The sequence below is a fragment of the Falco punctatus genome, assembly GCF_963210335.1.
Source record: "Falco punctatus genome assembly, chromosome: 4".
Taxonomy (NCBI): Eukaryota; Metazoa; Chordata; class Aves; order Falconiformes; family Falconidae; genus Falco; species Falco punctatus.
The window spans coordinates 45,259,759-45,283,236 of NC_137583.1; the positions used below are offsets into that span (position 1 = coordinate 45,259,759).

General features: G+C 44.7%; 1 protein-coding gene across 2 annotated transcripts; it reads left to right on the top strand.

Moving 5' to 3' along the window:
* The first annotated feature begins 1,452 nt into the window (after window positions 1-1,452).
* Window positions 1,453-20,122, top strand: COMP (cartilage oligomeric matrix protein). Of its 2 annotated transcripts, XM_080384207.1 has the most exons (20): window positions 1,453-2,463; window positions 2,941-4,185; window positions 6,318-6,403; window positions 8,614-8,665; window positions 10,839-11,011; window positions 12,280-12,417; window positions 13,225-13,302; window positions 13,453-13,611; window positions 14,221-14,325; window positions 14,488-14,595; window positions 14,765-14,924; window positions 16,163-16,281; window positions 16,725-16,777; window positions 17,212-17,405; window positions 17,902-18,080; window positions 18,221-18,269; window positions 18,519-18,715; window positions 18,858-19,030; window positions 19,193-19,332; window positions 19,498-20,122. In XM_080384207.1, the coding sequence occupies exons 2-20, from the start codon at window positions 4,110-4,112 to the stop codon at window positions 19,542-19,544; spliced, it is 2,286 nt and encodes a 761-aa protein (XP_080240333.1). In that variant the 5' UTR covers window positions 1,453-2,463; window positions 2,941-4,109; the 3' UTR covers window positions 19,545-20,122. The 2 variants fall into 2 exon arrangements, with proteins under 2 accessions (XP_080240333.1, XP_080240332.1); XM_080384206.1 differs by having other exon boundaries at window positions 1,453-4,185.
* The last annotated feature ends 3,356 nt before the right edge of the window (window positions 20,123-23,478 follow it).

The following is a 23,478-nucleotide window of genomic DNA, read 5'->3' on the forward strand; positions in this document are numbered from 1 at the left end:
ATACCATTTCAGAGGGTGTAGATGTTTTTCACTTATTTTTAGAACTTGACCTTACAAGACTGAAAAATAACTTTTTCCTTCTGACTTTTGTCCTTCACTTGGCAAAGATTAGTTAAAAACACAGAGATGGAAAGTATTTTAACTTTAAACTAGTATGAGCTTTTCTTTTTGTTGTTTGTTTGTGTGCTTGTTTCATTTGTGATGTCAACTCCAGTCAGGGAAAAAGGTGTAACTAACCTGGCACTGCACAGAGTGCAAAAAAACTTTAACACTGAAGCCCAAATAAACACTATCTGCTGCTCACCTTTTTTTTTATTTTTTTTTTTTCAAATCAGTAATGCTTAAAAAATGATATTGACAAATCTGGAAGATGTTTCCCCATCAAATAACAAGTTCAAATAAATCAGGTACTTTTGAATTTGTCCTTTTCAGACAGACACAGGCATCCAGAAATAATGAACCAAACACTTTCTGATCTGCTACTATGTGTTTAAGCTGTGTTAAAGTAGTGATTTACAGGGATTTCTAGCCCCCAGATCTGAATATAGAAAGGTATAAAATGAGTCCAAAGAAAATAAAGGTAGGAATGACCTCACCTTGTGGAGACACCATGTCTTGCTCAACTACAGAAAGCTCTGTAGAAACTAGCTACATTTTAATTTGTACAGTTATTTTGCTACTGTCAATGAAATGGAAATGATCCCAGAAACTGTTGCAGACTAACGAGAAATGGCTTTGGGTTTCTAGAATAATGTAAAGACTTACTGATCGGTGCCTTAATATGCAGAAGACCTGTTTGTTCAGATACATAAAATTAGTGTAATGCAGATTTAATATGCTTTGGTTCATTTCATTTAGAATAAGTCAGCAGTAATAACAAGCAGTACTCTGTCACCATGCTGCCCTACACTAACTGTTGCTGAGGGAAATGAATGTCATTTCTTAGCAGTGAACATTCCTGACTTTACTGAGTTTGGGAACTTGCATCTTTTAAGTACATACTCACAGTTTCCCCTCTTGTGCTGTAACACCTCAGCTAACTGCAAAGTTACTTACAAGTAACGTGCGCTGCCTGTGAGCCAGTTTAATGTACTCTCCAGCCTCCACTAATAAATTTATTATTAGTGACTCTCCTGCAGAGGAGAACAGAGATGGTGACGTACTTGTAGATCATCCACTTTGCAGATTGTCCACATTGCCAAAGTCCTCTTTTTCTCATCCCTGTGGAGAGATCCAGGTTTGCTGCTAGTAGCCCTGAATGTTTTAATTACTTTGGGGACTTGCAGCTTGTCAATACAAGGTATTCTTCAGAAGAAAGGGGTTCACTCTTTGCCTTTGCAGTGACTTCAGGAGCTTGGGACATTTCTTTTTTTTTAACATCAGTTATTTGGATTCCTTCAGTTCATAGTAAAACCAAAGAAAATTACCAAAAAAAACCAAAGAAAAACTTCTCTATAATAATGGTTTTGATGAGTTAATTTGGATGTTAAATAATAGGCATATTAGAAAATATAATGAATTTTACACACAATGTGATCACCAGTTTATAGTATTACAAAAGGGCATGTGATTCTGGCAGCTGAAAGTGTTCAGAAAAACACTGAACTCTGTACCAAGGAAGCAGGACTTTTCTGGATAGTGTTTGAGAGCTCTTCCTAGGTACAAATACTGCTCCCTTGCTGGTTGGGGGTCACATTGTTTTACAAGCCAATTTCATGTGGCCTCAGAAATGGTTGCTTCTAGTCAGCCTACAATTTCTTATCAAAAACTGGCAGGTTTTTGGCCCCTGAAAACTTAGAAACACAGAAGTATCCAGTTAGCTGGATACTGGACTTTCAAGCAACTTTTTTATTAGGTGTCTGACTTCAAGGGTTGTTTTCTTTTATGTGGGTTTGTTTGGGTTTATGTCCTGATAGCACTGAGTAATACTTTGCTTAGATAGCAGAAAACATCATTACTGCTCATACATATTTTATTTGCCTTATATTGAATAGTTCCTTTTTTTGTTTCCGTTTCTATTTTTGGAGTACTAGATTTTGATTATCTCATCGTTCTATATGGACATATATTTCTCCATACAAAGCAAAGATGATGTCAGTTGTTTCCGAGGTGACCTCACAAGTGACCCTTGTCCATTCTTCATTCCATTTGAGTTACATTTCTTTCTTTCTCGAGTTTTATTACTTCTCCCTACTTGAAAAAAAAAAACAAACCCACCAGATTTTTTTTTTTACATAGTTGGCAAGAACCTTCCTTTATTAACGACCTATCAGGCTTCTGTTGAAGTAATATGCTTTTTCCTTAAAACTCTCTGCTACCATAACAGGTACTAATGGGCTTCCTTGCTTGCCATCTATCAGGGTCCTGGACTGAGCAGTCTGGGAAGTCTGAATGCCTCTCTCACCCCTTGCCAACAGCATCTTCAAACATCAGCTGGATGGACATCAACTGTCACTGTTTCAGGTGAAAGGCTTGGTCTCTGTGGGATGTGTGACAGGGCATTTTTCATTCACTCCCCATTTGTTGCTATAAAATAAAATTTGTAAATAATATTTCCCAGAACATCACTGCAAAAACCAGTGTATTTTATCTTTAATATAATCGGTTGCCATGGTTTTGATTTGTCCAGAAGTACTCAGAAATGCTAAAACTTGGGAAACTCAGTTGTTCTGAGTTCCAGCTAAACCACTTCAGCTTACCACAAGTATCAAACCCTCAAAGCTGATTTACCTGTGGGTTGACAGCGGGAAGTCACTTGCGGTGTGTAACATGAGATGGCATGTGTGCCAGACAAGCAGAACCATGCAGATACCACCTAGGTAACTCATGCAGATTTACTTTGTTTTCATTATAAATTTGCTTGTTGCAAGAAAGTGTAAAATCTGTCTGCTGCAGCATTCCTGTATAATAAAACTAATAATATTTATTTGCTTACTGTAGCGAACGTGCATGCCCACCAGCGCCTGCAAGACTGCACCCAGTTACCTTCGAGAACTGTGCACAGCCACAGGGATAGGAAGTTTCTTCCTGAACATGGGAGGTCTGAGGTCAAAATGAGAAAAAAATCTTTTATGTAAATATCCAAGGATCCTGCTGCTCTAACACTTTTAAGACTGAGCTACTGTTTCCTGGGGCTTTCCTGTTGGTGTCCCCAAGGGTGTTGTATGATCAACATACTGACAGATTTCACAATCAAACAGTGAGAATGTGTGATCAAGAACTTCACTGATCTCCAGACTAACCCTTTTTACAGGTCACAGTTTAACTTGCAATTTCCTTGATGTAGTAGCTTTAAGATTTTCTTTGGGCAGATTTACGTTGGCTGCTCTAGATGGATTTCTCAATCCGCTCTGTGTCTTCTGCTGGAAAGTGCTGGATTGAGACTGACTGATGGAAAATGCTGGATTGAGACTCATTGCTTTGCAGACAAGAAACGACAAAGTTTGCCGTCCTTTCATGCCGTCACTTGTGCACTGTATCCTTCCTTTAAACAAGCCTGGGTGGGGGGTAATAAGAACATCAGCCTCTAAGGGCTCATACATTTGCCCAATCCCTCTCCGAAATAGGATGTGATCGCTCCTCTTTGGAGCTGGAAGATGATTCAATAATTCTGCCCCAAGAGTGACTGGTGAAGCTGTCTTTTGGGAGTTCAAAGAGCCTTTTCTGAAATTCTAGTGAAGTCCAGATGTCTCATAGCTTTTGTGATCTTGTGAGCAGTTTTAGAGGGAAAATCTGTGGCGGATAAGGCTATGAATCATCCGTCTATCCTGTGTTCATGAAGAAGAAATAAAAACCCCAATCCAAAAAGAATCCATTTAATTCTGGAATTTTCTGACCTATTTTGGTGCAAGCTGGTCTAAAAAAAAAAAATTAAACTACTCTCCTGATGAGTTTCTCATATTGTTTACTTTTGCAACGTTCTCTGTGGACTAGCAGCCAGAAATGACGTCCACCCCTCGTCCAGCATCAGAGAATAAGAACTTCAGAGGAAGGAATGCAACTTCATAAATAGCAAACCACAGACACTAATGGGGAGCAGAGGCAAACCTGCAGGTTAAAAATTCGTTGCAAGAGAAGCCCATACATCCATACTGCCTGGAGATTCAAAGATGATTTCAGCTCAAGCCTTTGTTTTTCTCCTCTTCCTCTCTTGTCCTTTTTCATCATATCAGCAGAGAAGAGCAGGTAAGTAATTTTAATTATGTCTGTATTTTTTGGACTTGTATGCTTTCTAGACTCCTACAAAAATTTTGTTTTGCAGAAGGGAATAGGAAAAAGGTAACATTTCAATTGCATCTACTGAAAGCTAAAAACAATGTTTAGGGATTTTGTAGTTTCATATGAAACACGAAGCTTAACTGTTTAAATGTTCAGTCTTACATTTTTCCCCAGTTCCACTCCTGCGTAGTGAAGTTTTTTTTGAGAAAAGCATTTATTCTAGGGCAACTGGAAATTGTGTTGTGTTTTGTAATGACCTGCAAGAGACACATCACATTACATTAATCTGCATTTTTAATGTGATTTAAGTTAAAAAACCAGACCATACAGAATGTCCTGTATCAGGATCCTTAGATAGTCTCTGCTTGTGCACACAAAGCTAAGGGAAGCTTTGACTTCTAGGAATGTAGCCATACTAAATTCATTAGAAAAGTTTCACTTCTGTGAACAGCTTGTTAGGGGAATGCTCAACTTGAAGAGCATTCGTGAGATCTGGCAGACCTAGGCTGTGGACCAGAGAGTCAGGTGTTTGCTTGTGGAGACAGAATGAGTCTGTGGAGAAGGACACATAGTAATGCAAATGTCTGCAAGTGCATAGATTTCCTTTGGAAATCGCTCCTGAGTGGTTGAATCATTATTGTGAATTTCAATATTAAAAAAAACCCAAACTTTTATTTTAATTTACATCTTGCTACTAGGGATGGAAAATTCTTCCCAGGAATAACGGAAGCTGCCTGAAGCTTTCATGCGGAGCTTATTCAAAACCTCTGTTTGAAGTCAGAAATCATGTGCAAGCTCCTTGTTTTCAATAAAATAAGAAACACCACTTTAATTCAGTCTTTCCATCTTAGAATGACACATTTGTGGCTTCAGTTTAGTTCCCAAACCAACATGTATTGGAGACGTTACAAATATTCGTGAAGTCCTCTTGGTTCTGTGCAGGGAAGATCCATGAGGCTCTCTGGCTCATTTGTTATGTGAGAATGCCGAAGTTGTTGTACTAAGTCAGTAGCACGAACTCCCATCCTGCCTTCGGCACTGGCAAATTGTTCATGCTCAAGGAGGCAGACCCCTAACTCCAGTTAATTTTCCCCTGGATGCACAGTGCTGTTTGTAGAAGATAATGTTATTTCTCTCTTCATAAAGGATTGCTTGCACTGTAGGCATGGTGTGACTTCTGCTAGGGGCTGGATTAACCTAAGAAAAACTAGAGAAATGAGGTGGTACTTTCTCACGGCAGATAGGAGAATACCAGAGTTGAACTTTGTGTCCAATTGTTTTTAAATGGTTCAAGTTCTCTTAAAACTTACATAATTCTAGAAACAATGAGCTACTTCCATTCATGCTTCTTGAGCGAAGCTGGAGTATAGACTAGATTCTTAGCATGTCACAAACGACTAGGCAAGTCTAGAATGTAGCAGATGGGAGGGAAAAATCATGTTAATCTGCTCTAGGTGACCTTGTAAGATGATTTATATCCTCTGTTCAGCATAGCTTAAACAGGATTTTGCAATGTTGCATGGATGAGCAGATGTATCCTTTGTGTCCCAAAGCCACTACACAGCAATTTGAAACTACCGCTGTGCAAAAAGAACCCCTCTCCAGCAAGAAAAAAGTTGGTACCTTGAGAACAGGCGCAGCAACAGCTGATGTGCTGGTTTTCCACGTTCAGTGCTTGGCAGCACGTTTGGGATAGACTCAGCAAACAGCTTTACTTTAGTGGTGCCCTTCACAGCAGCTTCCACAGTACTGAATTATTAATTTGCTTCTTTTGGCAGCAAAGCCTTCCTATGTGCGAACTGCAGAGACTGTGCCAGATTAACAGCTACCACAACTGCCAGACTGCCAGGCCAATTTGTTTGTGGAGGGGTAACTGTTACCTACCTGAGAAGCATGGCTGATTATCACTGCCTGTCCCGCCCAGAGCTAATTGTACCCCATGTGCAAGTCGGTTAATTCCAACGATCTTCTAGTTAGGAACTGGCAGAGACTGGTGTGGAGGAGCCTGTGTCTTTAGTATTAAGCTGAAGTTAATAGTATCAGTTGCTTTGTACTGCTAATGGCTCTTCTGTGTTTTTCTCAACCTTTGGGTTTTTTAGGAGGTGAAGTTGGGCCAGAAATGCTGGAAGAGATGAGAGAAACTAACCGTGTGCTTACAGAAGTTCGAGACTTGTTGAAACAGCAGGTAGGTGAGAAAGGGACCTAATTCCTTCTATGCTGCACAAGAAAGATCTCTGAATCCTCTGCCACACGTTCTGAGTTCTGGAATTGGGGGGGGGCTGCTTCTGGTGTTAAGTGAAATGGGCAATAGAACTATTGCACTGCAAACCAGAGTTGAGAGGTGGTCTCCTAGTCAGATTCATAATTCTGAGATACAGTGGATTCATTTGAATTCCAAATTCTGCTGCTCAGAACTGTGTCTGCTGTAAAACAGTGTACATGGAGCACAAACTCTTAACAAATAAAGACACGCACACACAGTGGGTATATATTTAACTGGAAAAACAAGTCACTTTTTCCTTGGTTTTGTGCACTCATGAAATCAGTAAAGAGTCCAAACTTGGAAGATGGAAGAGACCTTTCAGCCATCTATTAGGGTCCTGGAAAGGGAAGTCATATGGAGTCTAAACAAGCTCTGTATTCACTCTTTCCTCTCCTTTTAATCCAAAGCCTTTCTGGCTCTGGTAGTTTCTTAGGGAATTTGGAACTTCTTGGGTGCTTGAGATCTTTTCCCATTTTAACGAGGAGATGGTGGTTTGTCTGGTCAACTCTCTTTTAAGTATAGAAAAAGGTTCCATTCTCCCTTTATCCACTCTGGGAGCTGAGGGCAGCAGCCTCTGCCTGCCAGATAATTGGAATGGCAGACAGGTCCCTGTGCCAGTGCAAACTGGGCGGCCTCTAATCTGCAAAAACATCTGTTGCATGGAGTTACTCTCACATTTCAGGCTGCTGCATAAATACCCAGTGTTTACTAGGAATCAGGTCAGACATGGTTCCTGGCAGCCTCCAGCAATGATTTCCAGTGTTCCCTTCCAGCTTAGCACTGCTTCTCCATACAGGTTTTCTGTTTGTTCTTTCTCTCACTCTTGCCACCTACTTTTTCCTTTTTTTTTTTTTTATCCATGGCCTTTTTGTCAGCAGCACTTTCAAGACAACTCTTCCTCGGAAGACAAACTTGCACATACAACTGGAGAGCCAAGGTGGCAGTTCATAAGTTCTTAATCTGTGCAAAGGTTTTCTAAAACTTACTTTTCCTTGATTCAGCATCTTGGGATGCTGGCAATAAGGATGGCAAAAGGCATAACAATAAAAGGCCAGATCGACTCTCCTGAGCCAACGGCTGAAGGATTCTTGGCACAAAAGAACCACTGATATTCATTAGCAGTGCTCCAAATTCTTTACTCTGCTCTCTGTCACCCACTTCTGATGGGAGATGTTCTGGGGATTTGGGTTAGATCTGTCTCTGCATTAACTATTCAAAATACATGACCCCAGGCGGTGTTGAAGGGAAGAGAGAATCTAAGATAAAAAGAAAGCTTACCCTTAAAGCTGGGAGCTGGCAGAGAGGCGTGAGTAGAAGCTTTTGTCCAACTGGAATGACAATCGTGAAAACATAAAGCCCACAGGGTGTGGAAGGGTGGTCCTGAGCATCACTTGTAGATAGCCAGTGAGGCTTTTACAGGACAGAAGTCGGCTGGGGTTGCTGTTTAAGATGCTAGGGATAAATGTTAGCTTGAGACTGACGTGCTTAGTTGTGCCTGTCCCATATTCCTTTCTTCGCCAAAGGAACAGCATCTTTGCACTGCTTTACTGAAGCAAGCTTGAAGGAATAGGAGCCTGGAGGAGACCAGAGGAAGTCTGGAGGGAGGAGTTTTCATGAACAGATTCTAAATCTCCTCGTGGCAAGGGCATTAAGGCCAAAGAATAACATAAGCAATGTCAGATTAGGTTATTCATGTATCTGCAAAAATGGCTCACAGGGGAACCTCCTCCTGACTTGACTTAGGCAGTGCCTGGACTGCAGATAAAGCAGACCTCTCTAGGACTGCTAGTTCAGCATCTTCTAGAGTAGAAGAACCAAATGAAGTAGATTCGTGTTTCTCTATGACACTTGTTTCTGTGTATTCAAGTCAAGTGTTTCCTGCATCTGGGACAGAATATTATTATCAAGATAGCCTGTAGAAACACTACACCAGGGAGTGACTTATGGCAGGGAATACAAGCCACCTCAGCTTCCAGAAAGTCTGCAACACAGATTTTGGGGTACAAGTTAATTTGTTTGTCAATAGCTGTGCAGTCTCACAGAGACACCCTGTTTTCTGACAGTGGGGCTATTAGTTTGCGTGGGAACAAAACTCAGCCTTTGGGTAAATGGTGGTTCTTGTTTTCTTCTAGATTAAGGAGATAACATTCCTGAAGAATACAGTCATGGAGTGTGATGCCTGTGGTGAGTTACTGAGCCCAGTCCTATGTTCAACTGCCTCCTCCAAGTCCTTTGTGCCATTGTGTCCAAACAAAAGTAAAATGCCACCTGTGACCATCTCCCCAAAGGAAATGGCTTGTTTCACAATTATCCCGAGTGTCACAGGGTAATACTCAGTGATGCTTTTTCCCCCCACGGCATTCTGCACACATGGACCAGTGTTCCCTGCTGTTCTCGTGGTTCAATAGCTGAAGCCATTACCCCTTCCCTGAGCATGGGGTGCAGAAGTAGCCTTAAAAAGCTTATCTTTCCTTCCAGCAAAACCCAGCATTTGCTTACTTCCACTATTTCTGAAGTAAGCTTTGTTAGTGGTGTTGTGCCATACCACGCTGTACTTCTCAGGGTAGCCGCATTCTAGTGCGGAAAGCTGCCCAACCACATCTCCTAATAAGCCAGCCCATGGCTGATGTTAGAATTGCCTGGGAATGCACACTGGGTATCCTGTGGGATATAGTTGGCTACTCCTGAGCTGCAAATGGAAGAGAACATCACCCCCAAGAGGCATTGCTGCGCTATTCCTTCCATCCTAGTGCTGCCACCATCCAAGCAGAGGTTTACAGAGGTTTCAGGAAACAGGGTCATAAATTTTCCCATATAAGTCTTGCCCTGTGCTCCCCAATACATGTGTGGGTTTTTTTCTAGACTGGAATTTACTTCCAGTGTATCTGGCTTTCAGAAAGCATGGTTCTTGGAGATGCTCTATTATTTGCCAGTACACTCAAAGGGTAGAGCAATAACCACTTCTGCATTTGGAGAGATTGTACTTCTGCTGGAAAAGAGATTAGCCAAAGCTTCTGGGACCTGCAGTACACAAATGCATTCATCCACAGCAATTGTTTTAATAATTTGCTCATAAAACTGTCCTGAACTTTCTCTCTGTTACTTGATTTCTGCCTTTCCCACTTGCTATTCTGCTTTATATGCGTTCTTCTGTACTCCTTACTGTAGAATTTGAGCCTTTTTTAGTCATGCATTGAACAATGTGACTCACAGCAGTTGTGTGCTTCTCTCGTTATTTCTCAGAAAGAGAAGCATGAAGAGAGGAGGCCTTGCTTTTAGTGAAGATTTTGCAGCTGGCGGTGGTAGAGTGTTGGGGTTTGGTTTGTCTTGTTTCAGGTTTTTTATGTTGGGCTTTCAAGCTGGAGAAAGTAGGAGCAAAAAGTGTCCTTGCCACTTGGAGTAGTGGGTGTGGGAGACTCGTGACAATTCTAGATGCTGGGAAAGTTTATTCACAGTCTTGAAAGTTATTCACAGTCAGTAAAGTTCTGCATCTCATACAGATTAATTGTGCAAGTTCTCTTGTGCTGTCCTTATCATGAGGATAAGGACAAAAACCTGGCATTTGGCCTAAAACCTTTAAGGAAGGCTGGTGTGCAGCAGTGTGGGGACAGGCTCGATGTGTTCAGAGTGCTCCTGAATAGGACTACAGTAGCATTTTACATGGGTTACACTTTCCTACACATCACACATAATGCTTTGGGCTTAGATAGACCACATTGCTGTATTCCAGCCTAGAATGTCTGCATAACAGATTGATTTCTCATCTGTCAGGATGATGTGAGGTTTCCTAGTCCTGTGGAGACAGCAGGTAGCGTGTTATGCATAACATTATGGCATGAGAGCCTTCCGTGAGCCTGATGTGAGTGCATTCCTGCTACGAACCAAGCTGACCTGTTTAACATGCCTGCCTTCTACAGCAGAGATTTTGGCTGACAGCCCTCCACAATGCTTCCCAGATTTAAGCCTGTGTGGGTTCTGCTTTAGCCAAATGTCCATGCCACCACTGAGGTGTAGTTATAGAGGAACCAAGGAGAGAACCGATCTCTGTTGGACTCCACAAGCAAGGGCATTACACCAATGAGGAGGGTGGCACAACAAGAGTTTTGGACTGGGAGCTAAGACTTCTGGGGTTGCTTATCTATTTTTTGTCTGCTTTGACTCAGAAATCTGTCAAACTGCTGCTTCTGGCTTCATTTTTCTGTTTACAAAACAGTGCTACAACTGCTCAGCTCTCAGAAAGGTTGTGAGGAAATGTCTGGGGTGTGAAGCACACTGATATCTTCTGAAACAATGGGACCACCTGATGATAGCCTCTGGCAGAGACAGCTCTGTTCTTAACGTTCCTCTTGTCCTGTAGGCATGCACACTGAGGTGACAGGCCCTGTCATCACTGTGACACAGTTTAACAGATGCCTCCCAAACTCCTGCTTCCCTGGAGTGACCTGCACTGAGACCGGCACTGGCTTCCGCTGCGGACCCTGTCCCCCAGGTTATTCAGGCAATGGGTCCTACTGCACAGATATCAATGAGGTAAAAACACGAGTAGAACAGGCTGGGAGTTACAAAACTGGCTCTCTCCTGTTGGAGTGTTGCACGTTTATCTTGTAGTTGTAAAGAAAAGTCTTGCAATTCCCTTAGGAGGTGAAGTTCAACAGAAACATCATTTCAATGGAAGGAAGTCTGGATCTCGCCCTCCTTAAGCTCTGTTCCATGTTGGGTTTATATCCAGTCTAGCTAGGCATTTCTTTCTAAAAGATACATAGGCTCCAACAAAATAAATCTTTTCATTTGTGCCACACAGGAAGGCGAGTTTGGAAGACCAGAACAGTCCCTTTTGGTCTTACAATCTTTTGAGCTAAAGGCTGATGAGTTGTTAGAGATAAGATTTATTATGTGTGGAATGGAATCAAAGCTTCCCGAATAGTCCTTTATACAATAAATCTTACCACACTACTTGCTTTACTTCTGCCTTTAAACCTTGTGAGGCAGATACTGTTTAATTTATTTATGTTTTTTTTAGAACGTGTGGCATTCTGTCAAGTTTACTCTCTGCGTGTTTGCAAAGTTTTACTCAACCATTATTTCTGCGTGTCCATAAGATTCCTTAGTTCTGTGGTTCCCAGACCATAGTCCTGTGCTCACTGCTTAGTCCACCAAGTAACTCTTAAGTGTCTTGCAAAGCCGTACAACCTCCACGGCACTTCAGTTCAAAAACCTGCTGAAGTTAAAAGGGTCCATGAGAGATTTTGAGATTGATGATAATCTGTTAGTCACCAAAATGTGGGAACCACTGTATTACTGTAATGCATCTGCTGGTACGGAGCATAAGTATTTAGTGAAAATAATGAAGTGTTGGAGAAAATAAAGCAAGCATTAATAGCAATTCTGGAAAGACTGTTGCTTCCCAGAGAAGTAAACAAACAACTGTTCTTGTCTTTCAAAACCAGTGTAAGAAATTATCCAGTTCTCTGGATTCAGAGACTGCCAGGAAGGAAAGTGTGCAGTGAAGCCAGCTCTTTGCCTGGGCAATTGATGTCACCTAAGAAGAATTAGTCCTGAAAGTTGATTTGTTTTACTTGTCTGCACATACTGGAACTTGGGAGAACAACTGAGATGGGGAAACTGCATTTTCCACTCGCAAGGAAAGCCAGGAACTTCTATGCATTTTTGGTTTATTCTTTAAAAATAAAAGTACAATAGCTGGATCTCACCCAGCAAGGCCTGCTTTGAGCTGCCTTCACAGCTGGCCTGGAGCGAGCCTGCCTCACAGTTCTGCACAACCTTTTTCTTGTTTACAGTGCAATGCAAACCCCTGCTTCCCAAAGGTCCAGTGCATTAACACCACCCCTGGCTTCCGCTGCGATCCCTGCCCTCCTGGCTTCACTGGGCAAATGGTCGAAGGGGTTGGACTAGCTTATGCCAGGGCCAACAAACAGGTAAGGCTCAGAAACATTTCTGTCTCCTTCAGAAGCCGTTAACTCTTTCCCCTCTGTAATTGTAATGCAAAGGTCTTGGCACCTACAAAGAAATGGGAGGGAAATGCAAGATGACTGCATTGTGCTGGGGGGGAGCCTGAGGCAGTGAGAGGAGGCTTGCCAACGATGTCCCAGCACAGCAGCAGCAGCGTGCCCTCTACTCCGAGACCTTACCTCTGCTGAATTTATGCTGGACAGAATGTTACATTTCTGACACATTTGTGGCTCTGAAGCCAGACTGGAGAATCCTTCGCACTAGGATACAGAAGAGTTTGTGCAGCTACTGCCCGCCCCCCCTGCCCCAACGCTTCCCTGACAGCTGTAGGCAGATTAAAGTAAAAAAACCCAAAACACCCCAACCGCCTAGTCTTAGTATGGTTTATAAGAATATATTGCCAAAAGCAGGAACGGCATGTGGCTTGTGTTATTTAGAGAGCTGCTAGCTGGTCATAGGACACAGTCTGTGACCTTCTTGCTCCATTGACTCTCTTCTGTCCTTTTACAGTAAGGAGATACTCTGACAGCTCAGCTCAGAGCTAAGCTATTTTGCCAGGCTAAAATCTCTGGTGACTCTGTAGAGGGTGACCAGCTTGCTGGGGGGTAGGAGTATTGTTGGAATCTGACTGAAGCTGGTCTGAAGGAGAACCTTGAGCTGTGGGTCCTAGCAAGGTGTGACAGGAGCTTTGCTGCTGCATCTAGTGATGCCCTAATCCTCTGTGGTGTCTGTTTAAGAGTGAAGTTAATGTCTATTTTATCCTTCCCGGACAGGTCTGTACTGACATCAATGAATGTGAGACAGGTGCTGCCAGAAATTGTGTCCCAAACTCTATCTGCATCAATACACGGGTAAATATTATGGGAAAGCCTCACATGGGTGTCTCTTCCCCAGGCTCTGGGGCCTCTGTTAGCTGTGGCAGTCCAGCCGCTGAGGAAGATTACAGCAAAGGTTTGCTGGGAATGACGTTCTAGTTAATTCCCTATCGCTTTTTCTTGCAGGGATCCTACAAGTGCGGGGCTTGTAAACCTGGCTTCGTTGGGGATCAGGTCACTGGTTGCAAGAGCCAGACAGTGAGGCGCTGCCCTAATGGTGAAATCAGTCCCTGCCACGAGAAAGCACAGTGCATCGTGGAGCGCGACGGGTCCCTCTCCTGCGTGGTAAGGGCCAAACCTCCCTGCGCCTGGGGGGAACCTCCCTGCGCCTGGGGGCTGCTGGCTCCCCTTTCCCTCGCACTGTGCTCGCTCTCCTGGGTCTGCCACTGCCCTCTCCTGGAGAGCACGCCTTCCCTGCGCAGCCCTGCTCCCCACCACCACCTGAGCCAGGGCAGGGCCCCTTTCCGTGCTCTCCGGGGAAGCTGGACCGCTCCTGGCACCTCAGATCCACTGTTGTTTGTTTGTTTGTTGGGATTTATTTGTTTGCTTGTTTGTTTGTTTTTCCCTGAAGCGCTATATATTTGTCAGTCATGAAACATTACACACGGCTGAGTAGGGAGAGGCACTGTTCAGCAACCTGCTGGAGCCAAGAAGTTTTGCTGCTGCATCTGTCTTTATAATCTCAGGAACAAGCACAGAGCTTGTATCTGAGCTATTTAAAATGCTATTTACAGCATCCATCTTTCTTCCAGATAATATTTTTCCTGTAGAGCATTGCATACCTGAATTTGCAATGCTTTGTGCTGGTTCTCATGGAAAGCCTTCAATTTTGGAGGCATACTGCCATCAGGGGACTCACCAGTAGCCTCATTTTGTTTATCTGCTGTCTTCCAGTGCCTCGTGGGGTGGGCAGGGAACGGCTATGTCTGTGGGAAGGATACGGACATTGATGGAGTCCCTGACGAGAAGCAACGCTGCTCTGACAAAAAGTGCCGCAAGGTAATTGTCTCCTGTTTAGCGGGAAGCAGTGCCTAACCAGAACGGGGCAGTTCTGATTTGAGGGGACGCCTTGGGTGCTGGTGAGACCCTGCCCAACCTTCAGAACTCAGGCTAAAGGACATGCAGAGCTTCCCAGCAGGCCCTCTGTTGCTTTCCTTTCAGGATAACTGTGTGACTGTCCCCAACTCTGGCCAGGAGGATGCAGACAGGGATGGAATTGGAGATGCTTGTGATGATGATGCTGACGGAGACGGGATATTGAATGCTGAGGTTTGAATTCTCATGTTTAAGCTATTCCATACCTAAGTGTACCCAGAGGTCCTGCAAAACAACTTCTCAGAGCAGCTGGTCACATACCTCAGAACTTTCATCTTTCTTACTCCTTAGTAGCATGCTTGCTGCCAAACGTTTCCCCTCAGCCAGTCCCTCTCTCCCACAGGACAACTGCGTGTACACACGCAACGCAGACCAGCGCAATGCGGACAAGGATAACTTTGGTGATGCCTGTGACAACTGTCGCCAAGTGAAGAACAATGATCAACGGGACATTGATGGCGATGGGAAGGGAGACGAGTGTGACGATGACATGGACGGAGATGGTAAGAGCTGCTGGAGGGCATCCTCAGAGAGGAGCAGATGTACTGACCTAAAACCAGAGAGCTATCCAGCACCCAGCTGGAGAGCCTTGTGGCAGGTGCCAGCCTTCAGAGGCTTCAGCTCTACAGGAGCGGAACTAATTTCTGATGGGATGAAGCACAGCTCAGCTCTTCAGATGCCAAGATCAACCCAGCATCCTTCACAGTTCAGCTCTTGCAGGGTTTAAAGATTGATCATCAGGATGGTGCTAACAATTTTTTATTAGCACAATCACATCAAACCTGTGTCAGACTTAAGAAAGATGTACCATGCAAACTGATCTCAGTCCAGACAAGGACACTACTTTGTGCTGCAATTTAAACTTATGAAGAAGTATGGGAATACCAGAGTTGTTAGCAGCTACTGGCTCAAGGCAGTATGTGTCAGAGGTGTCTTCTGGGGCAAAAAAACACCTGGCTGGCTTTGAAAACAGCCTGTGCACTACTGATGCTGTATTTGCACAAAGCCTGCTTTCAAAAGCCAGAAATCAAAACTGCTGCTGGTCCGAGACGTACTTATTTGTTTACAGAGTATTTCCAGTGCATCTAGGGCTGCTTGGGTCTGGCTACATCCTGCCAAGTAGCTCCCTGCTGGCATGACTTGCTGGTGTAGTAGGTAAATGCAGAGGAGTAGGAAATGAAGTCATAAAGGTTGCCAATTAGATTGTTCCTGTCCTGTCTCGGGCCTTGAGAAGGCACCGTCTACATCTTCCATGTCAAATAGCCAAGATTAACCTTGATTAACCTTGACTTATAATTATATAGACATCTGCTTTAGAGAGGAAAAGACAGTCTTGGTTCAGGGAACTGCAGACAGCTTCATCTTCCTTGGCCACTCATTCCTCCACAGATAGGATCCCGGTTTGGAGCCATGTTCTTCAGTTCTTTGGCTTTCCCCAGGGAATGCCGGCAAGGACATTTCCTCTCAGGGTCATGTGCAACAGCACGCTCAGATCACGTGCGCTCCATCACGATGCAGTCTGGTGGAGCATGTTTTAAGATCAGTTGCTGCTGATCTCTTCTGTCCTCCGTAACTGCTAGATGTAATTTAAACTGTGTAAAATATACACAAAAATTGAAATTGCTTTATTACATGAATTCAGCTGTCCTAGATTTTTGCCATCTCTTAGACCCAAGAGATCTGGCTGCATAGAGCTTACTAGCCCTGTTGCCTTGATGGGTCCCCTTCACATGTTTTACAGGAATCAAAAACCCAATGGACAACTGCAGAAGAGTTCCTAACCCTGACCAAAAAGATAGCGATGGTGACGGAGTAGGAGATGTGTGTGACAGCTGCCCAACAGTCAGTAACCCGGACCAGGTAAGTAAGCACTTCCCATTTTGCAGTCTTAGGGGTTCATTTTTCTCCCTGAAGACAGTATCGTCTGCCTCAGACGTGCGTACCTGGTAACTCACCCAAGATGGCCTCTTGCCAATTTTAGCTGCCAGCCTGCAGTACAAAAGGTACAACCCCCCCCCCCTAGGATCACACATCCTGGCATGTAGAAGCATAACTCGGAGAGGAAGTGCTGCACTCTGGACGTCTCTCTTCCTACCCCATTCATCTGTGTTTAGAAATAGCGCTGCTTGAATTCATCAGGGCAGCTTGTAAATCCTGCAGAAGGAACTCTCCCTCTGTTGCCAGCTCTGTCCTCAATCAGAATGGCTATGGCACTGAGGCTAACACCTCTCTGCTCTCTTTACTGCCTAATCCTTCTCTTGATCTATGGAAAGTGTAAATTATTATTGCTTTTTTTTTCCTAGAAAGATACCGATCATGATCTAGTGGGAGATGTCTGTGACACCAACCAGGACAGGTGAGAGCTTGCTGCAAAAATTATGCTTAGGTTGCATGAAATCTTGGGGATGGAGGGAGAAGGTGGCATGTGTTGGCAACGCTGTGACAGCCTGGCTTGCCTTATCCAATAAAAAGAGAGGTTAAGGGAGGTGGAATTTTCTTCAGACCTCAGGAACTTGCCAGTACGTCCGAAAGCTCACGGAGGTAAGCTTGCTGGCAGCAGGCTTGCTCATTGTTAGCTGCCACTCGCAGATTTGTTCATATGCTACGCATACAGCAGAATATTTCTGATCTGTTGCTGGTGTAACCGATAGCTTAAGACTTCCATAAGGCTAAAATCACCAGCTGCTGTTACTGTTGAGGATCCCAGCTCCTAGAAAGGTGCTGCATGCCTTTTTTTTTTTTAAAAGCACGTGCCAGCAGATAATCTTTCCCTGTAATTTTCTCCGTCAGTGATGGGGACGGCCACCAAGATTCACGGGATAACTGCCCATCAGTGCCCAACAGCTCCCAGGTGGACACAGACAACGATGGGCTGGGAGATGAATGTGATGATGACGACGACGATGATGGGATTCCAGATGAGAGACCTCCAGGTCCTGACAACTGCCGGCTTGTCCCTAACCCTGGCCAAGAAGACTCAGATGGTAAGGGAAATGGATGCACATCAGCTCTGCCTGGGGGAGGGGTCCATTCCTGGTGGCCAATGCCTTTCGGTTTGACCTCTAGAGCTAGAGAGGAGTTTAGAATTTTAAGCACTTTAGACTTTAGAATTTAGACTTTAGACAAAAAGCATTAAGACTTTAGAATTAAGCATAGACTCAAGACAGTCCCACATCATTTTCAGATGTCCAATAACCCTGACATCAGCACTGTATTTGGGAGAAGTTCTCTTCCCAAAGTGTCTACAATTCGAGGTCTTTCTTCTGTTCACAACACGTCTGCAAGCAAGAGAAGCCTCAGAGTTACTTTGCAACTGAGTTAAAGGAAGATGTACCAGTGCTCTGAACACCTCCTAACCTTGCATAGACATGGCTACCTTAAACCGTGCTAGCCAAAGGCTAGCTGAGTAAGACTTGGGTACAAGGGGTAGGAGAAATTTGTGAAAGCTTGTGACTCCCTTTTCTCCTCCTGTGCTCTCAGGTGATGGCGTGGGAAACCTTTGTGAAGATGACTTTGACAGAGACATGGTGATTGACAGAATCGATGTGTGCCCAGAGAACGCAGAAGTGACACTCACAGACTTCCGGGCCTTCCAGACAGTTGTGCTGGACCCTGAGGGCGACGCACAGATTGACCCCAACTGGATTGTCCTCAACCAGGTAGGAGCCTGCTCCAGGATGGGCTACTGGCTCCAGTGGGAACAAGCCTGTACCAAACAAGCCTCTCCCCTGGTCACTTAACAAAAGTTAAGGTAGAAGGTCTGGAACTACACTAACGAGTCAACATTCTTCTTTCTTAGGGCATGGAAATTGTCCAGACCATGAACAGCGATCCTGGCCTGGCTGTAGGTGAGGCACTTAGTATTGTCCTGTTGGAAAATTATCGCTTATTAACTGCATACTTCTCGGTACAGCTTTTACAAATACTTCAGACCCTACCTGATGATTCCATCTACCTCCTGGGCAAATATTTTCTGTAGTAGGCAGAGTCTCCAGATTTGGCGTAGCAAAATCCATCTCCCCCATCTGAACCCAGAAAGAAATGGATCTACATTTTGTCTTAGAACACAAAGTATTTGTCTTTCCTACCACTTACAGGTTACACGGCATTCAATGGAGTGGACTTTGAGGGCACATTCCATGTCAACACTGCCACAGATGATGACTACGCTGGCTTCATATTTGGTTACCAGGACAGTTCCAGCTTTTATGTGGTCATGTGGAAGCAGATGGAACAGACATATTGGCAGGCAAACCCCTTCCGAGCAGTAGCAGAACCTGGAATTCAACTGAAGGTAAAGAAGCCACTGAAAAAGAATTCAGTAGTGGATTCTGGCCTTTCCCTTAGCTGTGCTGCTCAGACACACACAGCGGGGCATGAGCTGTAGTCAGTCAATCCTTTAACTGCACATTTTACTGGTCTCTTCCCTGTCTTAGGCAGTGAAGTCTAAAACAGGCCCCGGTGAGTATCTCCGCAACTCTCTCTGGCACACCGGAGACACCACGGACCAGGTCAAACTGCTGTGGAAAGACCCTCGTAATTCTGGCTGGAAAGACAAGACATCTTACCGCTGGTTCCTGCAGCATCGGCCGCAAGTTGGCTACATCAGGTGAGGGGGTTACCTTTGCACGGCTGAGCGCAAGTTTCACACGCAAAAGCAGCATCTCTGGTGCAGTCCTGTGGTAAAGGGAGAGTGTCTGACCGAGGGATGATTTCTACAAGGGTGCATCAGTCTTCTGTTCCTGTCCTACATGTGCTTGTTCTCCCCTAGAGCTCGCTTCTATGAAGGCCCTGAAGTAGTAGCAGACACTGGAGTTGTCCTTGATACAACCATGCGAGGAGGACGCCTGGGAGTCTTCTGCTTCTCCCAAGAGAACATTATTTGGTCAAACCTGCGTTATCGCTGCAATGGTGAGTTAGTTTGGAAAGTCAGGTGCAGAAGTTTTTGCCGTTGTGCTTTCCAGACGTTCACTAGTTCATGGATAGCCTACACGTACATCTGCAACATAGCTTACAGTATTTTTCATTTCTGGTTCTACTTCTAATCTCGATTTGCTTTAATCTCGTCCTCCTCAGACACCATTCCAGAAGACTATGAAACATTTAGATTTCAGCAAGACTAACCTCAGATTTAAACGTCTGTCCAGCCCAACTTGCTTTAAAAACTGTGCTCAGCTGCCCCACTATTGCTCTGGTATAAAGAACTGTAAGTAACGTACCACTGCCCTCCGCACAGCACCACGTGCCAACGCATTATCTGGCATCTTTCCTACAACAGCAACTTTCTTTAAACGCTACGAAAAGCTATTGGAACGGCAGAGGTGTAGGCAGCGAGTGTGAACAGAAGCCCGTGCTGCTGTAAACACTAGTTTTCTACGCTACATGGAAAAAGATGTGCTGAGAAGCTACCTGTAGTAGCCGGAATTGTTCGAGTAAGTTTAGTGTGGCTGATTCCCAGGAATCTCTTCCCTACTCCAAGGCTCTCTCGAGTGTGAATGTTGTTTTCCATTTTGAGACCTACTGCAAAGCAAGCCCAGCACTAGTCTGAAAAGGACACAGAGAGCAGCCTGTGTACGACTTGCTCACAAAAGATGAAAAAAAAAAAAAAAAAAGCACTTTAAGGAGAGTATCTTTGTTCTGGAATGTTGGATAATAAATACTTGGAATGTTGGATAATAAATACTAGACTTCTCCTTGGTCACATGCATGTTGCTTTTTCCTCTTCTGAAACTTTTCCGGTACAGATGTGTAACAGAGAAGCTCTCAGAAGCTGAAAGTGATAGCACAGCTAGAGAGCCCTCGGCTGAATCAACATTTCCGTTCACAGTGCACACGCACGGGCCGCTTTGTCTTTCAAGACCCTCCCTCTAGTTAGTGTCCTACCTCCTCCTTGTAAGCGGCAGTTTTGGAGCGATAAGTGAAAGCTTTATGCTTGACCTGTCCTACGCCACCATGCCAGAGCTCCCACAAACAGCCCAGGAACTGGGAAAGCTGAGGCCGGTAGCAGCGCGGGTGCTCCCGAGCTGGGAGCAGCAGGCAGAGTGGGGCTGTAATCCCATCGCCTCGAAGCTGCTGTGAGCCCGTCTCTTCCAGGTAACCAATAACCCAGCAGCATTCCAGGCTGCCCAGAGAGCCAGGAAAGGCCAAACTGGGCAAGATGCTGCAGGTAAGCAGTTCACCTTAATGAGACTGAAACTTGCTCATGGTTTCAGGAGACGACCTGCTCGTGGTTTCAGCAGGCAGCTCCCATTGAGTAGCTGAAGGCGCGCTACGGGGAGTCAGGAGCTCGCCCCGGGAGGCGGCCAAGCGATAAATACCCCCCACTGGACGCGCCGCTTCTGTTTGATGTTGCCAAATGAGCCAAGTGTGAACATAGCTTCTCCTCTCCTCTCCTCTCAGCAAGCTGATGGCAGAAGCTGCACTTCACCCAGCACGGGTCTCCCCAGCTCCGTGCATCTGAATTTCCCGTTCCGGAGGCAGCAGCGTAGGCAGAGATCTGCCGAAGGAACCCCGGTCTCGCTAACTGGCTCCTTCAGAGGCTGTTTGCTTGTGATCACAGCACATCCAGCACATCTCCCTTCACCCTTCCAAGGCTGTCAGGAAAACAGCCACCAAATTTTCTTTCCCCAAGAGGAAAAAAAAAAACCCAGAGAGGTTTTTTTCTGCCACAAGGCAGGCCAGAGTACAGCACGTCCTCCACAGGGTGCTGTATGAACCGCAGGGCCCTTCTATTGCTTGTAAGAATCCGATGCCAGAGTGGGTAAGGGCAGAGGTGGCATGTTTGAGGGCAGCTTCTCCCCGGCAAACCCGGCCCCGGCTCACAATAGTGATTGCAAATGCACCTTTCCAACAGACAAGCATAAAACAGCATCAGAAAAAGATTAATTCCGTTCAAAATAACGGCCCGAGCAGAGTGGGAACTGCCCGTTCCTTCCCGGCTGCCTTAGGAACACAGAACTCTTCATCGCTGACCAACCTAACGCAAGATGCGGTGAAATCTACACCCATTTCGTTAAAGCACGCACATATGACGGGCTAGTTAGGCAAGTCTCAACTTCTACGTGCTCGTTTTCTCTTGCAAAAATCCAGCAACTCAAACAGAGAGACTCCCCGTACCCCAGAAAGCTCCAAAGACACCAAGAAAGGGGCCAGGCTCTGACCCGAGCGGAGCAGAGCCGGCCACCGCGGCATCACCCGGGGCTTCAGGACTCGGGGAAAAGTGCAGGAGATGGTTTAAGTCCCGAGCCTTCGCACAACGCTTTGCATCTGTTCCCTCTTGAAGAGCGAGCCAGAGCAGTTCTCCTAGCTGTAAGAACCCAGCTAATCAAAAGAATCTCATTTTGCTATTTCTTTAAAACCACGAGCACTGAAAACACCAATATTTCGACACTGAAAACCATCAGGAAAAAAAGCAAACAAACGACAAATGAAACTAAGAGAAAGCTAAGCAGCCAGAGACAAAAACATTTGAACTTTTATTACATTTCATTTACAAATAATGCAAAGATACAAAGACAAAAGCCTTCACACAAAAAAGAAAAGATTGAAAAGAATGTACATTTAGTTGAGCTGCTTTTTTCACATCATTTCTCAGATTGCAAACACTTAAAGCCAACTTCAGTTTTCCACTTTACCTATAGAAAAACACAATAAATAAAACTTTTATGTCGCAGGGACAACTTTTCCAGAGTTCCTGTGCCACCAACGCTGTAGCTGAATATAGGATTGCATATATCAGTGAAATAATCCACAAATTATTTTAATAGAAAAAGTTTAGCTTGTAAAGAACAGTATATTATACTGTCTCTGAAAATGCATAAATCTGACATTTTTCCCCAAGCTCAATGAACTACACAAAGTTGTTTTTAGCTGCCAGTCTGTGAGAGAAGCTGCCAAAAGCAGCTGTATTTAATTTTATTAAAATCAAACTTTCCCTTCATGAGTACTACTACATTTAACTTCCACTTCTTCTACAAGGAATCCTTCCACAGATGGGGGCTCCGTTAAGGTCTGAAGAAAAAGTATCTAAAAGTTCTAATTCCTCCCCAAAATAAAACCTCATTACCTACTGTCTTATTAGTTACTAGCTAACTGAAATACAGTATTTTAATTACTACGCTGCATAACGCCGACCAGAGACTGGTGGATGTGTACAGGGTATACTGGTACACGCGGTTATCGTCCGAGGGGGTTGATGCTCATGCCATGAATAGTCAGGATCCCGTAAGTAATGAAAGTTTTGTTTAAGCAAGCCCTATACCCTCCCCCCCCTCCCCCCCCCGACATTGTGCCCTGCAAGTATTATCATCTAACTCTTATATTCATCATCTACTCTGCAAGGACAGAAGGTTTACCTATTTATCTTCTCTATATTTAATGTCTTAGAAATTCCAAAATCGAGCCCAAGCTTCGTCTTTTCCTTTCGAAAGGGAGGCTCGGGACATTACACCTAAGCAAGGTTGTGGGAGCGCTGCTTGCTCTTCTTTCTCAACAAATAGCCAGAGCAGATTTTGTTGAATTAAAAAAAAATTGCCCTTTGTAGGGTATAATTCAACTCAATTGCTACGAGCAAGTTGAAGCCTGTAAAATTGCTGAAGGAAATTCCGACAACTCCATGACTCCAGTTCCAGAAACCAGCTCTTAATTTATAACCGGAGACCTTTCCTCCCCTTTTTTTCCTAAACCACGGTATAAAAAGGTCGGATCGAACAACCCGTAGGACACGTACAAACGAACGTTACACCCCCCCGTACAGACGGAGCAGTTCCAAAGGCGGAGGGCGACGCAGCGCGCTGAGAGCTGGCGCCTCCCCAGAGCCGACAGCGCTCTGTCACCTCGCTTTGTCCTTCGCTCTACACGACCCCTGCTCCGACTGCCTCCGCCGCAGCCCCTGCCCTACTTCCACAGCTTCATCCAGATTTGTTACAAATAGAAACCTCTGCCCACCAGCCGAAGCCTTACCCGAGGCTCCCCTTCGCCGTTACTCAGTCGTGACAAATTTACATGTATTGAGGGGGAAGCCCCCCCCTTCTATTGCACATTAAGGGAAGAACTGAA